Raw genomic sequence first — 21,139 nt, 5'->3', positions numbered from 1 at the left:
CAAGAAGCCACTGGAAGCTCTAGCAGGGGAGTTCAAGGTTTTAAAGCTTTGTTAAAGTTTTCCAGTGCACAAACAATACTAAGTGACCGGAGCGCTGTGCCTTCAGGATATATAAGTGTAATGTCTAATCCTGACTTCACGGTCCACACCATACAAATGTCTGTGCCTTACAGACAATGACCATACTCCCATTCAGTTTATTATTTCTCTGTTTTTACAAAACACAAGTGACAAAATATACAAAACGCCTCTGAACAAAAACAAAACAAAGTATAGATTCTATTCTGTACAAAGTGCTTTGGCATTCACATCTATATTTAAGGTCATAACATATTTCCAGTATGAACTCCTAAGACATTGTTAGTGGTTTCTTTTCCTTTCCTTAGCAGTGCAGGTCCATCTCCTCTTCTGATTTACCTAACCTATGATATGAAATGAGATGAATGACATGATACTACGTCCCATGAAAAAAAGGAACAGACTTCTTAACTAGGTTTCTAATATACGTGTTGCGCTTGGCCGTACGTTTTGATGGGTTGTTCTTCTTGTTGCCTCCTTTGTTCGAGTTGTTCTTTGACTTTCCAGCTCCACAGCTGTTGGACTTCAGTGACCCATGTCTCTCTCTCTGGTAGGATGAAGAAAGGCAAAAGCGTATCTTTAAATAACTGGGTGCTAAATTCACTGCACAAATTACTCCATGACAATATTTTGTATTTGCTTCTCTCAGAGGACAGCGGTTAATGCTGACAATCAAAATACACAGCTGAAAACTTGTTCTATTGACAGCTGTTTTCTTTTGTTGTTTGACAAGTTAAAAGATGTGTTAACGTACTTACTGTGTGGAATTTTAGACAGGCATTCAATGAATGTCTCAGAGTCTACAACACTAAACCACACTGAGCTGTAGCTGATATTGGTATGCTCCCTATTGTTCTTGTTGTTAGTTTTGGGCTTGTGAAGGCACACTACAGACTAGTGTGCTGGTTCACCCTGTCTGATAAGAAAATGGCCAAGTGCTCTGAACTCACTACGGCTTAGTGGGAGACAAAATTTCATTTATCTTGGTTTTCAGAGTATCCCTGTGTGTACACATATTTGTGTATCTAAGAAAGGGTGTGGACTTCCTGCACATGAACCAATAAACACTTCCCAACAGTTCCAGTCACACTTCAGCCTTTCATCTATTTGCCATTACTTGTCCAACCATGATCTTAGTTATTATATTTTTTTTCACAGAGCCATTTGTCAACACAGTTACTACAGTCACAAAAACCAAGCACACACCTTTAGAAAGGGCTTTGGCGGGAAGGTGCAGGGGACACGGCCATGTGCTTTATGGAAAGGGAGGACCACAGCTGGATCAACAGGTATCCAGGGCACGAGGCCAGAGGCTGGGGACTGTGGAACAGAGCTGTGGAGCTGCTGCAGGTTGTACGCCCCCCGACTCACTTTCCCAGCGGATGCTTTTAATAAGGTCACAAATGGTTCCCCTGCTTTGTGGGCAATCAGGTACCGTCCTTCGTCTAACCTACAAAATCAAATTAAGTCAATGAGGTTGTGTGAAAGTCAAAACCCAGATACTGAAACATGTTGTGCTCTGAGGGATCTGTTGTGTCCGCCCAAATGACAGGAATGTAGGTGAACAGAGCCTTAAGAAAGCAGAAGGTGACACATGTTTTGAGGGTTGTTGAGTAATCGATTTTGTAACCCTCCTATACAAACACCAGGGCACACTAACGTCATGTCTTTAGCCCAAGGATGTTAAACCTGACTGTACAAAAATTTCATCATCATGAACAGATTATGAAGAAAGATGTGCCCAGACAAATCATCTGCAGATGTTGATCCAAAAAACTTTTTTCCAGAAAAAAAAAAAAAAAAAAGGCCCAACCCTTCTCAACTTTTGGACTGAACATTCAATCAATCCACAATTGTTTATCCAAGTGAATCTATACACTTTTTTTTACACATTAAACAAGTAATCTGCTTGGGATCAATGAATTAAAAGCTGTTGCCAGCCCAAACTAAAATTCTTGCGGTGGAAATGATTTAATTGTAAACAGTCTTACAAGATAATACATCTGCAATAAAAAAGGGGGAAATGTTGGTAAAGGAGCTCAGCACTAAAAATCTACAAACAAAACTAAGATGATGAATGTTCTCAACAACTTACTCAGTAAGCTTTTTCAGTAGGTGGAGCAGTATATTTAGTGACTTGGATGGCCTGTGGATGGAAAAGAGATATCACCAAGTTACAGTCTGTCTGCTTTGGTGGGGATCTAAACTTCAACACTGATTCAGGTGACAAAAACAGAGGAGGAGGATAGCTACCACTGATGAAAAGACCTGGATTACTGATAAAGTCACTGAATCTTCAAGGTGACAACCTCTAAATCTTAAGTAACACGATCATAAAGGGGTGATTAGATTAATCCTAATCATCTGCACACATCTGTTCTACCGACACTCACTTGAACCCAGAGGAGATGTTCTGTATCCAGTCGTCAGGCAGCTTTCTCAGCAGAGCTACTTTTGATGTGTGTGCATTGATGTGAGCTACAGAGACAGAACGGGAGGGTGAGAGATACACTGAGAAAAGAGCTAATGAGCGTGCACATCAAGAGCTTCACCTCATCATCAATGTCATTCCTAGTGCTTACAAAGTAATTATGTCTGTGATGATTTGCCAGCGTTGTTACAAGCGTGAGTTGGGGGTAAGAAATGCTTGTTAGTCTTGTCTTCTTTCCTGCCTCCCACTCCAGCTTGTAATTCCTGCTTATTTCAAAAGTGGCCTCCTTCAATTATGGACTATTTTAGAGCCTGTAACTACAGCCATGAATACACAGTTAGGTAAGCCTCATGATAAACCACATGATGAACTATGAACCACCAAACAAAAAGAGAAGTCAAGCTGTGCCTGTTGCATAATGGCATTCAACGGGAGATGTTCTTCATCGTTTCATACACCATTGTCTCACTGGATATTCTTTTTCTTATACTACTGTTAGTAACCTAAGACTCTTTTTTTTAGATTGGAAGATCTGAAATTTGAAAACTCTTTGAAAAAATCGGGGAACTCAGATGCCTGATACAGAGTTACATTCACTTTTAGACTTTCTGGCTGTTCATAGCAGGGCTGCTGAATAAAAGGAACCAGTATACAAGCTTGTACTAATGTTGACTGACTAATGTGTACTGTGCTTCAACTATGCTAACAGACTGGAAAGGAGTATAAATTAGAGACTGCTGTTTGCAAAAGCTATACATTAGACAGAAAAAAACTTCAATAAGCTGGGTAGATGGTGACGTACATTCCTAGACAACACCTACGTAAGTCAACAAATCAATGGAGCTAGCACAGAAAAAAAGGGTGGGGTCTCGCCCTGAATGTTGATATACAGGTAAGAAGCACATGCAAGTCCATAATATGCATTAAGGCAATTTAATCAAATCTATAAACAACAGTGTGCTGAGCTCGGCACACTGATGTTCTTTGTAATTCCCCACAATCATATGTGGCTGTTGTTATGGCAACAAAGTAAACTTAATCACTACACAGTCACAGCAGGATGGTGAGTCATCTCAACACTATGCCATTGGTTGTGGGAGGATAAGCCTTGTGGACTCTACTGAACACATTGAGGGAAGGATAAGAGAAAATTCTCAAGCCACATAAATGTTATTTTGACTTACAGTAGAACTGAGAACAACTTGGGAACATTTCTGCCTTGACTTTAAATTAAGTTAGAAAGAATAAGATTGCCTGTAACAGTAAGAAAAGTTTTACCAATGTATGAAATGGTGCTGGAGTGGAGCAATGTCTCCGTCCACAGCTGGCAAGCCTCACTGCTGGTTAGACACTCAACACCATAGCTCAACTGATACTCCAGCTTGGGCAAGACATGCACCGGAACATACTAGTGAGGCAGAAAAGAAAGGACAGAAATACAGATTTTATACTTCAATATGTAAAACTAGGAAACAGTGGAGGCTGTGTATAAACTAAACATGTATACCTGGTTTTGGCTGCTGCATACATTTCTTGAATGGGTCAGTGAGACTGAGCTGCGCACCATGACCAGCAAATCTTGCAGACTATAGAGCTTGTAGAGCAGGTTGCCCTCTTCTGGAGCTTTGTAATCCTGTTCGTCTTCTGCACCAGCCTGCAGGTCTTGTGACAGTATCTCTGTGTGGGGGGGGCCAATAATGTAACATGTGTTAATTAAGCATTCAGACACAACTTAAATCCACACTGTAAAAATCGACTTGACACTGACTTTTGTGCTCTGTAGTGTTGATGTTGACCGCTGGTGCAGATTTATGAGGAGCACTGCAGGTCTCTCTGTCCTGCTTCTGGTTTCTCTCCAAATATGAAGATACGCAGGACTTAACCAAGGACGTTGGATGGGAGTAAACTGAGGGTCCCATACACCGGGTAGGTGAGTTGGTCTCCTGGGATATGGTGGAGCATTTGCCTGTGCTGTTGGCAGAGCTGAACATTGCTGTCTGCATGCGCAGGATCTCCCCCAGCTGGTCGCCAGCCTTTGACTTTATGGACCGTCGTGTCCGTTTTGTAACTTTTTCAGTGGGTGGTGACTCTGGGGTAACAGAAGGGTCAGAAGAGCATGGTGTGGCCTCAGGCCTAGGTTGTGTTTCAGCTGCTGCAGTTGGAGAGTCATCAATGACCAGCTTCTCATCATCAGAGTCTCCTGTAATAGCTGGGTCTTCATCACTTTCCTGTGCAGAGTCCTGCCTCGCCTGTTCAGTCTTGGGCACATTGGACTCATTCAGAACCACCTGAGGTGTCTCCTTTGTGATGGGATCATCCTTAATTGTCAATGAGGTGTTCATCTCTTCTAGTGAACTGCTGCTAGTGTTTGCAAGCTGCTCACTGGAAGTTTTACTTGGAGATGGGGCGCTAGTAGCTTTCTTACTTTTAACACATGCATCCTGCTCATTCTGTATTTTCGGCATTTTGGAGGCTTTACTGGATGTATTCTCTCCAAATGTCTCCAGGTCAGTAAGGTCCGCCTCAAAGTCAAGACCGTTGTCTTCAAATGCCACTAAAATTCTTTGTGAGCACTCCTGATTTAGAAACAGAAAAGAAAGAACCATTGTTCAGATGATATAAAAGCACATACAACATATATTACCACACCTACTTGTGCGTCAACATACCGGAGACAGTTGCTGCTCATTTTCAGGAAGCTCTGTCATTAAATGGAACACATTTTTAGTCCCATTCTTCTTGACGGAGAGCTTCAAACTCTCCTCATGATAGAAGCGACTCCTCTCTCTCACTGTCACTTCAGTCTTCAGAAGGGGTGAGTCTATGTACACGGTCTTCTTTTGACTGCTGCCTGAAAATGAGACATATAAAATAAAGGATTATGTGAAACAGTGCCACCACGAGATCAACCACTGTCAATGCAATGTGATTTATTACAGATTTCTTCACTGCCTCGATCTGTATTTCTTTCTCAAGCATGATTCAAAATATCTAATTTCTCAAAATCAAACACCAAATCCTTATATGAACTGTGAATGCAAATCCTTACATTTTTTAAACAGTGACTGTAAATCTATTACAGGTTTAAATAGGCTAAAACAGGATGACTGTTAGAGAAAAAGAAAGGGGGGGGGGGGGGGGGGGGGGCAGCCATGTATTGTTTTTAAGCATTTTTACTCTTTGGAAGCAGAAACAAAATTGAGCCCTAATTAAACTAATTTCCACCATGACAGCTTGATTGGATGAATGATGATGCTCTACCTTTCCCTGGATTTAATTTGATCCACACAGGCAGTTCCCATGGCTCCCCAAAGTCAGGGCCATGGTTGTCCAGCAGCTTATTCAGAGCATCGCGAGTCAGACATACGTGAGGTTCATAACGGGCACACAGCTTCTCTACATTGCTGTCACTGCTGATGGTCTGTCGAGAAAAACAAGACTGGGTCGCACTACCAGAACATCCACTGTCACAGTCAAACTAAAATACAAGTAACAACACAAGTGTCTACTATTATCTGGGCTTGGAAAGGACTGTGTCTGACCAAGCATCCTTCAGAAACACAATTACTACTGGTTTTGCTGAGCAAGACATGAACACCCTCTGGTGTCTTTTGTGAAAACTGCAAGAGCCGAAATGAAGTTACAATAGACCTGCGGTCATGAATCCCATTCTAGCAATAAAACATCTTTGTGACTTTATTGGAGTAATTAAAAAAGTGAGACAATTGCTTACAGCGTGCATGTCCTTAGCTTTTTTAGCTGGAGGATTCTCTGATGAAACACTTTGATAATCCGATGCAAGCTGTGCATCAGCAGGCACTATCATGTGGTCTGTAATATCCACATTGCCCTGGAGAAATAAAGGGTGCAAATATGGAAATGGAGGAAGTGAATCAACACAAAAAGACTGATTCTGCAATACAATACTTTAAGCTGAAAGGTTGAATAGAAAACTGGACAATGGCATTTATGAACTGAAGAGTATGACGTGGTAATCCTAGACGTCTGGGACTGGAATGGCTTTTGTGTGATAGAACCACTTCAAAAGTACATTACCATGATTAGCAGCTGTTTCTCAAAGGTCAGCTTCAGCCCTGGGTTGAATGTTCCCCCTGTCAAACTAGTCACCTCACAGATTTGGTAGAACTGAGGAAATGTCTTAATGCACTCCAAACAGCCCCTGAAGAAATCCTGGAAAAGAAAAATTCGGGCTCTGTGTTTGAATACTTGTGAACACACATTACACAGAGCTGATAACAGAGGCAACCCTTGTAGCACCAGTACCTCTGAATATTGCATGGCTCCCTGTGATATGAAGTTGTAGTCATCAGCACACATTTTGGCCACATCTTGCAAGTACCACATGAACTGCATTACTTCGTTGTTTACTCGTGTGTTCAAGCCCTGAAATATTAGACCAGTTTATCAGAGTAAAGGTAATGCAACAGGGTCTGGTAGGATCAAAAAACCATTAAGGAGAGAATGGTGGTACCTGTGGAAGATCCCTGGTTTTCTTACTCATCAAAAAGCCAAGATATGTTTGCTGGTCTTTGCTGGACAGGGTGGACATACAAGGGAAGGGCAGTCTGGGTTCTGGGTAAGGAACCTCAACATGGTTGAGCTTCACTTCTGATTTTTTGGTATCCTTGCGTTCTTCTACACCATCTTCGGCATTGTCTGCACATGGCTCATCACTATCACGGCTGTCACAACAGGACTTGTCTTTGAACTCTGCAGAATCTTCTGTAGAGGGAGAGCAGGAGGCTTTTCCAGCTCCAACATCACTCCCCTGTGTTATGTTGGCATTATCTGCAGGACTTAGGAGGAGAAAAAAATTGAGGGAGAAAGAAACTGCAGTCTCCTTATTTAGCCTTTAAGTTAAATGTATCTGAACTGATGAATTATTTAATATAGCCTTCATTGACATACCTTTGGAGAAAAGCCCACAGTTCTCTTATATTAGGTGCAAGGGAATATTTGTCATAGAGATCTCTGGTAAAGAATGGAGCGTCAGGAACTGGAGGGTCCTCCCTTGAATTAAAAGGAGAAAGTAAATGACAGTAGAGGGGCTGTGCTGTAGCCAGACATGCCGTGCTTTTGTACTGGGACAGACTTGAATATCTTTTGACATGCAAGATAGAAGAACTTAATTGGTGTTTAAGTTGCTGTTGCAGGGTAGGAAACACTATAAAGGGCATTTACATTTCTGGTTACCAAAAAATACCTGTACTGAGTTGAAGTGAGTAAAAGCAATGAGTTTGAGATGAAATTAACTTTCACATGGCAACACAATTTCAAAGGTTTACTGTAAAAAGAAAGTACAAAGTTAAAGGTTACAAGATCCATTCCTTATTTCTGGGAGACCAATATCATATCTGTTGCCATCTGACACAAATCAAAATATGCCATGCATGTTGTTAGTTTCTTCCTACTTGCAAAGGCCCTTGTCTAAATGACCCAAAACAAAAAATGTAACGCTAAGAGTATTTTGTGATCATGCCAAATATTTGTAAGCTATAAGTGAGTAGAACTTTATCTTAAGCATTTTACTATCCGCTTCCCCTTACAATCTCCAAAATACAAACAAACATTAACTATACTATAACATTTCATGTTAAATCTCGTCCATGTGTTATGAGGTCAGCGTCCTGAAGCAAGAACACGTGCGCCAGTGTTTATATCACATTGGAATAACACAAACATCCTCTCAATAAGAACGACGAAACTGCAATGTCCAATAAAATATAAATGAATTGTTAACACCAACAGCAGCGTTATTGTTCAACCAGTTCAAATATAATATTTATACGGCTTAAGTAGAGACCACAAAAATGATAAAAAAATAAATAAAAAAAAAGACGCTAAACGTTATATTCTACAGTTTAATTAACTTGAAGTTCTTGTCTCATTAAATAGTGTCGGTTAAGATTAGCCTGGTAGTCTTCTCTTGTTAATTTCTACCGTTGCAAACCCATGTTTTAAATATAACCGCAAAAGTTAACGAATAATAGCTACACACAGTCACATAATGCTACTCGCTTTCCGGTTAAGCCCACCTTTATCACGCAAGCAGCTAACGTTTGGTTAGCAGGGCTAGCCGCTACCCTCAATCGTGGTTAGCTTAGTAGGCTAACTAGCTTGTTAGCTAACATTAGCTAACAACCTTTGGAGCTAGCTAATGTTAGCTAGCTCAAAAGGTAAGTTAGTTAAACTGCCCAAACTGTTACAAAATCAACGAGTATGACATTCTTCAAAAGCGTGCAGTGAAACTATTACTTACCACACCAGCTCCATTACTGTCACCGTCTAACGGTCCGCAGGAATGACAACATTTAACATAAACGTTAATGTGCATATGTCAAATAGCATTGGCCAGCTAACAAACGTTTGCAGCCAGAAGACATTCTTCGTCGGCTGAAATTGTGTTGACATTAAAGCTTTGTGTACATTACCGCCCCCCTCTGGACATCAACTAGAGTGGCTCTGCCTGTCTACAGTGCATTTGAAAACAGGTCCATGAAACAAGAAACTCGTACTCTGCAGCTTGCCTTTATTGGCCACCTAAAATATCGTCCCCTGAAAGAGAAGCTAGAGAAGCACATCCTGGGAGCAGCACCTGAATCTGCAGCCCATAATAAATTAGTGTCATCTGTTTAAAAATAATCAAAAAATCAATCAGAAATCTGTCCTCAAAGTTGGGATAGGGACAGCACTTGTCCAGCACAAGGCCAATTTGAAAATGACTGGATTCTCCTAAATGCTGCAGTTATACTATATTGCTGCGGCTGAAGGACAGCGCAACACAAATTCTTATTCTTGTCCAAGGAGCCTTAGCTGAACATTTCTGCTGCAGTTATTCCCCCGTCCAACACAGACACCAACTCAGTTAGGATCACAGTCTACATGTCTGTCTCTAAAAGCACTGAATTAAAATAATCCCGAATTCTGTCCTTAGATGCACTCTGATGGGGTGTAAAATCTGAGTAAATCTGCAGACCATCTCCAGCTCCAGGACAGATGCTCTTCAGCCAGACATCTATCTCTTCTCTTCACCCTAAATTATATTTTAAAGTGTCCACCATTGAGGGTGGAAAATACAAGATGTGGTTCAGATGTGGTTCTGGCTGTTAAAACATGGACTGCATCGGGTTCAGATATTAACAATAGGGTACAATGATGACACCCTCGCTAATATTCTGAGGAGAGGACATTGATGGGTGCATAACTAAAAATAATTCAAAATTCATATAAATTATGACACAAATTTATCATGCTCCAGCTGCTAACACTTCATCAAAATGGCCAGTGTATGAAAATGGAATTAAACATTAATTTCCCCTCCAGGGAAGTTGGATCATTCCTTAAAGGATACACATTTTTCAAAGTTTTCCAGGTTTGTGTCTTAAATTGAAAAAATACAGAGAGACTCCAGTCTTCTCAAGATTTGACATTTTTAAATTACCAAAGCTTCATTTGATAATTCTTTGACTGGGCTGAATTGCTCACAAAAAAGACATTTTTTTATTGTTGGATCTTCTAAATACATCATTAAAATGGATTTAAAATGTGACATATATCAGGATGGCTAAAATTAAGTTTTCATATTGCTTAAATATTTTTTTTAGTTTAATGTGTTCATGGCGAGGAATGAATTTTATCCTTAAGTGTATGGTTAAAAAAAAAAAAAAGTAATTCTCGTGTTTTCATTTCCAGTGGCACATATTGAGATATAGGTATTAAACTCATTTAATGACATTTGTTCACAGAATTTGAAGAATAGTTTCCAGTGGAGTGAGGCTCTGGTTTAATACTGAAGTACTAGAACAATTAGGCATAATAAAATTATTGTGAATCAAAAAATTCAGGTTGCTTAATTTTATTAAAAAGTGTGTGTGTGTGTGTGTGTGTGTGTGTGTGTGTGTGTGTGTGTGTGTGTGTGTGTGTGTGTGTGTGTGTGTATGAGAGAGGCAGAGAGAGAGAAAGCAGACAACAGAGACAGTTAAACAGTCAGGAAATAAAAGCCCATTACAAGCGGTAAATTTTATTATGGGATAACAGCACATAAAGCACATCTAAAATCGATGTGTCCAATGCACTTTTAATAAAGGTAATATTAAAGGTACAGTTTCTAAGTACAATATAACAACATTCATATTAGAATGAAAAGTATTTAAAAGACAACATTAAATTTCTTATTTTTCTTTACAGCTGTATTTACAAAATGAATCAAAATACTTATTTTCATATTTAAGAATCAGACAAGAAGGAGCAAAACTACGTTTGTGAATAGACTACCTGCTAAAGAGAGTTCAAAAGAGCTGGATAAAAAGGTACATGATCATCTGTCCCCATTTTAACATCAGTAGCAAACGTGTGACTTAGAAATTTGTGACAACCACACACTAGTTTCGGCTCTCCCATAATTTGTACTGCTTTTGCATGGAAAAAGAATCCGAATCCACCCCTGCTCCACCCACCCTTCATGTTAAGTTACCCCAACCGACTGAGCGCACATTGAACACAGAACATTAAAGAAATCCAGATGTGTTGTATGCTTCTTTTACAAACACATACAAATACTTGATATACAATGCATTAGTAAATCTTCTGTTTTCAGTGAAATAACAAAGAAAAAGTTGATATAAAACAAACTGAAAATGAAGAAATGTGGATTGCCTGTTAGTTTTTGCCTAGATGAAACAATGTGCAGGTGAATTTTTCTGTAATATTATTTGCAAGCATTTATTTGACCATTCAAGATCAATATGAAACAAACTTCCCATTTATGTTTCTCAGACAAGGTGAGGAGGGGGTGACGTGTACACTCTACACAGACTGTCTATACACTACAACCCTTTAACGTAGAGCATCAACCCACGTGAAAATGATTAACACATAAAGAAAAAAATCTGAAAAAACATTTGAAGCAAGTGAGAGTGAGAATTCATCCTCGTACAAAATACATTGTCACTTCAGTACACGTCTGGAAAACCACAAAAAAAGACAATCAAAAACCATGTATGCATCTTGTTACACCGAGAGGCACTCAGTGTGATACGTTGTGTATTATTGCAAGCATATTCTTACTGATATTTGCTACAGAGTGGAGAAAAAAGGTCAACTTTGTCCTCAAATGGCAATCCTTTCATGTGCATTTGTAACACTTCATGTGGTGCAAAAGGTTTATGCCACTGTTCTGAAGAAACCACTGTTTCAGGATAGTCTAAAATGGGGAATAACAAAAGCATACCGAGGCTCTGTTTAATGAAATCCAAGCACCACTTCCCTGCATCAGGTGAAGGACTATGCAGACACAAAAGAGGTAAATATCTTAAAACCTGACAAACTATAGCCTCAGTGAGTGGTTTTTACAATCGGACAAAGAAAAGACACAATACTGCCGTTTCAGTTTGAATATTATCATTTTTCCACAAACCAGAAAAGCAATCTTAAATAGCTTGTTAATTAGCAGATACTAGATTTGCTATAAGTCAGAAGGAAATAAGTGCCTTACCCCAAGACTAGCACACTGATACAGGTACTGGCTGGGTAATTTTACCACTATCATTTTCATTATTATTATTATTATTATTTATTGAGTCCTAATATCAATAATACATTAATATGCAATGAAATGAATGTACTAATAGGGCAGCCAGGCTTAGGAATCAATACTTTGTTCACAAAATTAACTTACCTAGCACCACACATCAGGGCAACACAAAATAAATGTCAGCACACCCTGTCTCTATCAAACTAATCCTAAATGAGGGAAGCAAACTAGAAACAGAGTTATCGTACAATATGGTGTAATTGATAAACAGATAAATATTTTCACTGGGTAGGCCTTAGTAGCAGTATTTTCCTCTTACCTATACAGACAGAAGTTACAAAGCTACCTTTATACATGTGATCAATAATAACATTAAATATGGTGAAAGCCGAGAATGAGGGAGAGAGAAAGAGTGAGAAAATAAGATATACAGCATACAGGCCATGTCAAGTTCTTAGTTCTCCACCCGGGAACAGAACTGGTCAAATATACAGATGAAACAAAAAAAAACATCCACAAAATCAACACAAAATAAAACAAAACCAAAAAGTGATAAATAAGAGGTGTATTTACATGCAGATGTTCAAAGACTATTATGCACAAAAGAATCAAAAATAATACACAGACATATATTATTGCTTGACATTCGATTATGGCTAAAAGTTGCTTTTCATTTTTTTTTTAAAAACTATATTCTTAAACGTATTTTTAATCATAAATCCTTATCAGCTGTGCTTTGGAGAATGAGTTCTGTTAAAATGTGATGACTGACTCATAATTCTGGGTAACACACCGACACTCCAGCACAACTTTAAGCGTGACATAACACTGATCTTCACAATTTATGGTCACGAAGACTCGTTTTTCACAATTCACAGTCCAGAATTCATTCCAATTCATTTCAGCTGAGGCTGTGGCTGTGCTGTCCGAACTGATAGTGGTGCATGTTTTCCCTGTGAAGCTTGGTCAATGCTGCTTCACAGCATCCTGCAGACCTATGAATTGTTGAAGGCATTATGTCATGCTTTTTGAAACCTACACCTTATTATGGATGGATCGAGCTCAGCATTTCCAAAACCTTTATTTAAAAAAGTCCAAAATAAAATCAAGACCTCCTCATCCACATAACCCTGTTCCTCTGTAATTATTAAAGCCTTGTCTGGGGTTTATTTTATTCACACACGGTGAGAACAAATACATACACACACGCACACACACACTATTGCTTTTTACAAACAGAGAACAGAGCAGAGACAGAAGGACCAGCACATTTTACTGTATACTATACACTGATTGAATAGCACACTTAGCATCAATCCCTTACTTAAATAGGGATCTCTCAAGTGAGAATATACAGAAGGACATCACTTTACAGGCCTGTGTGAAGGCGCAGTTTATAGTTAGACACAAGTACTTGTGTGTTTGATGACCATTTTCTGCTACCCTGCCAGTATCGCAACCATACCAGTACAAAAGAAGATGAAAAAAGAGTAATGGGGCTTTATTACTTTTTGTTCTAGACTGATAGTAAATGTTATCAGTTTGAGTCAGCTGTGTGAATAAGGTCAATTCAAAAGGATGACGACTGCACTGTAGAGACCCGTAATTGTAACACAAGGCATATTGCTTGTTTTATATTGTAGAACATATTACAAGCCACTCAACTATTTAGATTTGAATGAAAATAAAATGAACAAATGTTCACTTTGTGAGAAAGGAACCCTTTTGGTGGTAGACCTTAGCTGATCAGATTTGACGAAATACTGAATTGTTTTACGAGACCAGCAAACAAGATTTCAACAGCTTAACAAAACAGAATCATTTTCCAAAAACAAACTTTTTTTTTTTTGCAAATAAATAACAGGAAATCAGCCAAATGTCCATTTTTTTCATTACTTTCTGAACAGTAAGTGCTGTACTGCATGTTCAGTGTGCTATGCCAAAAAGTTCAGCCACCTCCTCTTATCAACTGAGTGCTCATAAATTCACAAAAGAGCTAATTAAATGCTCTGCAACTGTTCAGAGGAAAGCGAGCTGCTTCTTCGGTCTACCTGTTACCTCCCTGAGCATTCACACCTCATCCTCTTCGCTGCTCTTGCCGGGCCACTGGGCCTCTCAACCTGGATTGTCTAGCAGTGTTCCAGACTGGGTTTCTTTTGCTGGGAGACTGAGGTTTACTAGTCGTAGAGGGCTTGTGCATATCCAAATAGCATTGGATCATAACAGAGATTATTACTTAGGTACAGCATATCTACTACAACCCAAACACAAGAGATTTAGTATTGCATAAGAATATTTGGTTTTTCTAACAAAGAGGGTTATCATTTTTTAAGACCCTGATGACACCATTTGAAACCAAAACAGATTTTTTTTTGTGTGTGTGTAATAAATATGCCGTGTACTGATAAAACTGCGGTTTGTAAAAGTGATGGGGTTTGTCTTGTTGTTTTGATAAATGAGATGCTTTTTTTTTCTTTGTTTTGTTTTTTTCCTTGACCGTTGGGGCGCAGTGGTTCTTGAGTGGCTGGAGACCCCATATGGACATGAATCATGTAAAATTCTGGACAACTCAGTGATGAATATTCAAATGTAAATCTCAACCACTTCTCATGGAACATCCCTGAACAAAAAGATAAACCTAATGAGTACAAACAAATGTCCTTTCAAACAGAAAGCGCAAAAGAAACTCTTCCCTGAGGGGTGACAGCACAAGGCATTAACGCCTTGTACAAATTGCACGGCAGAGGAATGATAGTGTGTGTTAACATGCTTTGTTGGATTTCTAAAGGGATATCATTTTTTTCTTTTTTATTTCTTCTTTTTTTTAAAGTTTTTTTTTTTTTTTTTTTTAAGATATTTCTAGAAGCCGCTACTGAGATTGCTGGAATGTCTTAGGAATCCATTCTACATTACAGACGAGTAGACTGGAAAGCGGAAGCAACGACTATTGTTTGGCACATCCAGGGTTTTTTTCTACCACTTTACTACCACACTGACAAGAAAGACACACTCAACAAAACAGAAGCACAACAACAAAGCATTCTGAAAATAGCACTTGTCCTACCATTTTTATGTTTCTCCCCTAATCATACAAACAACAGCTAGTCTAATTATTGCAGGAATATAGTTAAGTGCTACCTGACATCTTTCTCTCTCCCTCATTCTCTTTCATGAGTTTATTAACCAAAACATGTTACAAAAATAGAAGCTTTACTACCAGACAAGGCTTTGAATATTCACTTTCCCTTCACTGTTTCTTCTGTGTCCTGTTGTGGCGTTGCCGGGCTGAGGCTGTGGTGAGAAGGCAGATAAAGCCACTGAAAAACATCGACAAAAAAAAAAACGAAAAAAAAAAAAAACTCAAAACATTTTGAGAGCGGCCGATAAATGTGCTTTTAGGTTAGACACTGTATCTTTGTCATTAGGCTGTTAACTAGCTTGCTGTATCTTTACCTTCCACTAGATGGAACAATTGGATTACAGTCAACGTGCGATTGTTCCAGTCCAACCAGAGGGATGTTCAATATTGATTTGTTAGACCCGGCTGACATAATGTTTTATTTTTATGTTTTCTTGTGGCTTCTTCACATAATAAATGACCTTTTTCGCCATAAAATAAGCACCAAATACTTTGAAAATAATATGAAAGTCAGTGTGTTTCACCATACCTCCTGTATTTCAAAAAAGGTTCAAACAAATGCTGTTCAATCCAGGTCTGTTCATAACACAGAACAGGAAAGCCTCAAGACTGTAACTTCACTACACGGGTTGCTGGCTGTTACTGTATGTGTGCATACTCACTAAAAGAAGTTATTAGAGCTACATTTTGACGGGTGTCACGCAGGCAGTTGTTGAGGTAACAGGTGATGACAGTGCCTCTGACCTGCCTTCTCATACATGCCTCTTTGTTCACCAGCGAGCAGCCACACCAGCCATCCTAACAGACAGCCCTAACACTTCCAGACCAGTATCATCTGTTGCTCCCAGGACTAGCCTCTGTGACCATGATTCAACTTGTATTTCTTGTGCACATGCAACACATCACTAGGTAAATATACACGTCTTAAATTAAAGAAAGGTGTAAATAAAAGTGCCTTATCAATTCAACAATTAAGAATGGTCTAACTACTAATATCATACATGTTATTTAAAATAGATTCTATAAACATTACTTTTTTCTGTATAGTAAGTACTTATGACCATATACCCTGTAGTACATTATAAAACAGGTGGAATGGACCCTTTTCATTGTGTTGGTGCCCTGTGCTTCTCCAGGGCACCTGTCCAGAGAAGGATTAATAGCAGATGGCCTTACATGATTTCACTATGCAACAATGGTGGATGGAGTCTTTGACAGCTAAAATCATTGCGGTTTCATTAGAATTACCAGAATTCTATGTTTCTTTTTTTTTTTTTTTTAAACGATTGTCCGTAGAGAGGTGCCGATTGCATCACCATGCCGACGGAGCCTCCCTTAAAGTTGCTGTGAGTTTTCATTCCAAGCACTGCGTCCAAAAGATACGACTGAACACAAGAGAAAAATGGCAGAACTTGACCAAAGTGTGCGCATTTGTCAGCTGTTTATTTCAGGATATAGTGTATGAAGGAGATAGGGATAGGACTATTTAAAGAATTGAATGTGAAATTACTAAAACATTTTTGGGAGTGTAATCTGTAAAATAATACTGACATTGATTTATCTTCATTATTTTCTTCATTTATCTTCATCTCTATTGAAGATGTCTTCAGCTTTTACCGCCAATAGTGGCTCATTCGTTGTTTATGTGATAACAAGTCAGATGCACAGATTAATCATAATAATAGTGATGCAATAAATAAAAGTGAAAATTAATAAATGACCGTAATGAGTCTGGAGTTCGATGTTAAAAATGCGCATAAAAAGGTCAAATTCAACCAGACAGAAATTATTTGTCCCTATCTCCTCTTCATGTCCCATGGGGTGTCGGGTCCCACAAGTCTTCCAAAGAGAACTAAATTCAGTAAAGTAAACCTTGAGAATCAACTCGCTAAGCCCTCCCCTCCAATGTAAAAGAAGAAGTTGAACAGCGTGCCATCTGTCCACTCTGGTTTGTGCAGGGCACCAATAAAGTGTCTCAGATTCCTCCTCCACATTCCCCTACGGTGGGCACACTGGCACCTGGCAGGGCTGCTACCCGTCAACGGGCATGGACTGCTCAAAGTCTGATCCGAACAGCTCCTTGTATAAGGGGGGGAAATGGGCACGCACAATGTCTGGGTATATTGCTTTGAAAGCTGTAAGCTTCTCTGTATGCCTACTGCACAGCGCTCGCAGTGTCGACACTTTGCATATCAACTGTGGAGAGAGAGGAGACAGGCTGTTTAGATTCACAGGGAGGCAAGGACATGGAGCAATGGTAGTGAAAAACATTCCTCCCTACAGTGTATTTCCTCTCACACAGGGGCAAAGAGACTTGTAAATATTGAGACAAGCGCTCAGACACGAGGAAAACTTGACATTTCACATTATGGAGCTGGTACAATTGATAAATTGCCACTTCTCTACTGATAAAAAGGTAATGTAACATTATGAATGCTTCTCCTGAAATCTGTTAGTTTAATCTAATGCACTAAAAATGGTTGATAGCTGGTGGATAGAGAACCTAAACAGTGGGAGATTACACAGGGCAGAACATGTTTAGCAGACAGCCACTTTCAGGGATAATGGATGATGTGTGTACTGTATTACACTGTACCTTTGTAAGTATACCATCCTCTCTGTGGTTCTTCTGCAGGACGTGCTGGAGGGCCAGTTGGATCTTCTGCTGGAGTTTCTCCACCTTCACCTTCTCCTGGAGCCAGGACCGGTCTGGAAAGTAAATTATCACAATTTGTTGTTACTGTACAGTTACACATAGGCCATTTAACGGTCACCCTAGCTCAATGATGCAGTGCCACTAATCTAACATATTAAATGATAGAGGAAAAACAGGAGGGCAACAGCGTTCCTTGTCGTCGTGAATGTGTGTCTACCTTTTTTTTTTTCCCTTGCACTGTGAATGACACCTACCAGCAGACATCAACACAAAGGCGGAGAACAGGGCGATCTCATCCTCAGACAGGTGCATAGAACACAAGTTTTTCCCAAACTCGAAGACGGAGCTGATCAAGTCGTCACAGCCTGCCACAGCAAAGGACACAGAGAGAGGGCTTAGGATGAGGAAGACCAAAGAACAACATTCACTCTTGATCTTTATTGGGAGAGAGGTATACAGGGAGGGGAGAGGAAGGGGAAGGAATGAAAAAGAACGGCATGCTGACAGCACATGGGAGCGTCTTAAGCAGAACAGGCAATGCTTTTACTGAGTTTTGCCTCCCAGACGAGTCACTTTTGGCAGTTGGGTGGTGTTATGCAAGCCAAAATGAGGTCACTATTGAGGCTTTTAGTTAAATCAATTATCGGGGATAGAGAGAGACAGGAGGATGCCACCGCGGCTCGGGAAGCCCATCACTCTGCCTCCCCCGCTGCGGACCCCTCTGCACAGAACACAGAGGACACTGGGACAGATACACATGCTCACTCATAAACACGCACAAACAGAGATTTACAGGGATTGGTAAACTCATACTAAGAAACAGAATTCAGCATTTTCACTGCCACTATGGGACACATTTACATTTAAAAAAAAAAAAAAAAGGGTAGCTGGAAGTGCAAGAAATATCCACGGTGGAGACTCTTAGTAATGTCATGGCAGTCAAACACGAATGCTATTTGCTTTTGCCTGAGATGTTTTATGTCAGACTATCAATGATGGTTTTGATAGCTCTCTCCCAGAAGACACTCCGTCTGGCTTTACTTATTCCACAGTTACAGGAGCCATATGCAGCAGAGCCTCACTAACATCTCTGTTCTACCATAAATAACCGCTGCAGAGACAGCAATGCCAGGTGAGGCAGGGATGAGTGCTCAGTGTTTGCTTCCAGGCCTCCAGCATTGTGTAGAACAGAACAGCAGACTCTAATTTTGGCTATTACACCAAGGAAAGGAGTAAGACAGTGTAAGAAAACACACACGCAGCAGCACACAAATACACACACACATGCACACTCACGCAAATGTGTGCATGTACACACCCACACATGCAACTGCACCCACTACACTTACCTAATGACTTGAACACATCAGGTCCGGCATATTTTCCATCAAAATAGACTGTGTTGTTTTGCGAGTCAAAGGCACGGCACATTCTGACAAACACAACTTCCAAAGAGCCTGTGGAGACATACAGGAACAAGATGCTGAATCTCAGCTTTGTTTCTTCTTCTTTTTTTTTTCCCTTACAGTTGCACATCAGTCAGGGATGCAAAACACATGATTGTGCTTTGTGCTATTCTTCAACAATATGAGTAAAACAACCACTTTGAAACAGAGACGACTGCCATCAGAGGGAAAAGAAAAATCACCTCTGCAGATGATAATATCATAGACAGAAGGCTATTCTTCCATAATGACATGCCAGATAAAGATTGAGCTTCATTCAGTAGTGACAGTGCTTATTCATTCAACCTTTATTTAGCAAGATAGGTAGGGAAATTATTCTATCCTGTAATTTGTACCACTCTGTGGGAGTGGATAAGAGGATCAAGAAAATGTAACCGAAGCCATTACTGCCTCTAAGGGAGATGCTACTGTTTTCAAATGTCATGTCTGACAAGGGATCTCAGTCTTTATTTCATTATTCATATTGGCTGTTCTAATGTAAATAATACCCAGCGAAAGACCCAGGAGAGATGTTTGTTTGCTGCATGCGCGGTATGTGTGTATTTGTGAGTTGGAGCATTTCTATTTATGCATAAATATAGGTGACAGTGTGCACGGAGTCATATCTGTGTTTAATATTCTGTAGGTATGTCTTCATGAGAGCAATTCGAATAGGCAGACATCACTGGTGCCTGGGAAAAGAGAGGGAAATGGCAGCCGTCATAGGTATTATCTGAGCTCGGAAACACACTGGTTATCTAATGCTGTGTCCATCTTTGCTATGTATGTAATGAACAGAGGAAAATAGAGAGCGACAGAGACAGAGAGAGGAAACAGGCGGGGTAGGGTCTCCTCTCTGTGACACTGTCTGTGCGTGTGAAGAAGAGGGCTTTGTGCAGTCAGGTCAGCTACGCCCTTGTGACAATGCCAGAGGGGGTGGTGGTTGTGGTGGTGGTGGTGGTGGTGGGTGAGTTTGACGGCAGCAGGCCATGTTGACAGGCTGTCATACCTGCTTTCAGCAGCACTATCTGATCGTTCTGACACAGCTCCATGAAGCCGTCGATGCGCTTGGCGAACTCCACCACATACTGAATGGCCTCTGTTATTTTGATAGCACACAGCTGCCACATGACTTCCCGGGGCTAGGAACAGATAGGACAGAGAATGGGTTATCTGCTTTAAAACAATGTATTTGATGATTGCAACTGCTGTGGGAGCCAACACTGGTCAAACTACCTTGTTCTGGTAGCTCTCCACCTCTTCCTGCAGGAAGGCCTGCCAGGTCATCTGCTGCAGCTCCTCCCTCAGGTACTGACATGTCTCCATGTGTGACTTGGAAATGTTCTGGGCCAGGTGCTCTGAAATACAACCATCGTCACAAACCCGGAAGATCACAGTTGAGATCTGAATGTTTCTCACAAGGCTATGTGAAAGTGGAGACCTCACTGATGAAATATGCCACAGGAAAAGAAGATTTATTTACAGAGCTTTCAAGAAGGAGGAGAGGCGGATACGTGTGGGCTTTTTTGACTGGGAAAAGGCTTGTTGACATTTCCTTTTACTGCCTGCAGGAAGCTCATAGCTTAAGGTTGAGGCAAAGCCAATCTAGTTATGACACAAATGCGTAGAGAGGAGGAGGGGTGCCACGTTACTCACTGAAACAAAGGTCACATTTTCTCTGAGAGAAATATTGAGTATAAGAATTTAAATGGTTTTGAAAACACATCTGTTAAAAGGAGTTCCTAGGCACAGGGGAGCCTAAAAAAATGATTTCCCCAGACGCCTGCCCTGCTGGATCCTGATTGGCCCTAATTAATGGAAACTAATTACAAAAAAG

At 40.1% G+C, this 21,139-nt stretch overlaps 2 protein-coding genes across 4 annotated transcripts in view; both read right to left on the bottom strand.

Annotated features, from left to right (window-relative positions):
• Window positions 1-179: 179 nt before the first annotated feature.
• Window positions 180-8,900, bottom strand: ice2 (interactor of little elongator complex ELL subunit 2). Of its 2 annotated transcripts, XM_041038262.1 has the most exons (16): window positions 8,790-8,900; window positions 7,439-7,540; window positions 7,002-7,326; window positions 6,794-6,913; window positions 6,566-6,700; window positions 6,243-6,359; window positions 5,771-5,930; window positions 5,179-5,360; window positions 4,278-5,085; window positions 4,017-4,186; window positions 3,788-3,917; window positions 2,472-2,556; window positions 2,174-2,224; window positions 1,285-1,528; window positions 526-625; window positions 180-422 (listed from the first exon to the last, which is right to left on the bottom strand). In XM_041038262.1, exons 1-16 carry the CDS (start codon window positions 8,801-8,803, stop codon window positions 418-420), a joined length of 2,748 nt encoding a protein of 915 aa, XP_040894196.1. In that variant the 5' UTR covers window positions 8,804-8,900; the 3' UTR covers window positions 180-417. The 2 variants fall into 2 exon arrangements, with proteins under 2 accessions (XP_040894196.1, XP_040894194.1); XM_041038260.1 differs by having other exon boundaries at window positions 180-625.
• A 5,923-nt stretch (window positions 8,901-14,823) lies between these two features.
• Window positions 14,824-21,139, bottom strand: part of roraa (RAR-related orphan receptor A, paralog a) — a 173,440-nt gene continuing 167,124 nt past the window's right edge. For both annotated transcript variants that reach the window (XM_041037662.1, XM_041037663.1), the window contains 6 exons: window positions 20,539-20,660; window positions 20,312-20,444; window positions 19,207-19,314; window positions 18,112-18,222; window positions 17,798-17,910; window positions 14,824-17,397 (listed from right to left, as the gene is read on the bottom strand). In XM_041037662.1, the coding sequence (XP_040893596.1) occupies window positions 17,233-17,397; window positions 17,798-17,910; window positions 18,112-18,222; window positions 19,207-19,314; window positions 20,312-20,444; window positions 20,539-20,660 (752 nt within the window). In that variant the 3' untranslated portion in view covers window positions 14,824-17,232. The remainder of the gene's footprint in view (window positions 17,398-17,797; window positions 17,911-18,111; window positions 18,223-19,206; window positions 19,315-20,311; window positions 20,445-20,538; window positions 20,661-21,139) is intronic.

Source organism: Toxotes jaculatrix, chromosome 5 (assembly GCF_017976425.1).
Source record: "Toxotes jaculatrix isolate fToxJac2 chromosome 5, fToxJac2.pri, whole genome shotgun sequence".
Lineage (NCBI taxonomy): Eukaryota > Metazoa > Chordata > Actinopteri > Toxotidae > Toxotes > Toxotes jaculatrix.
The sequence above is the reverse complement of the archived record's forward strand: the minus strand, read 5'-3'. Positions and strand labels throughout refer to the sequence as shown.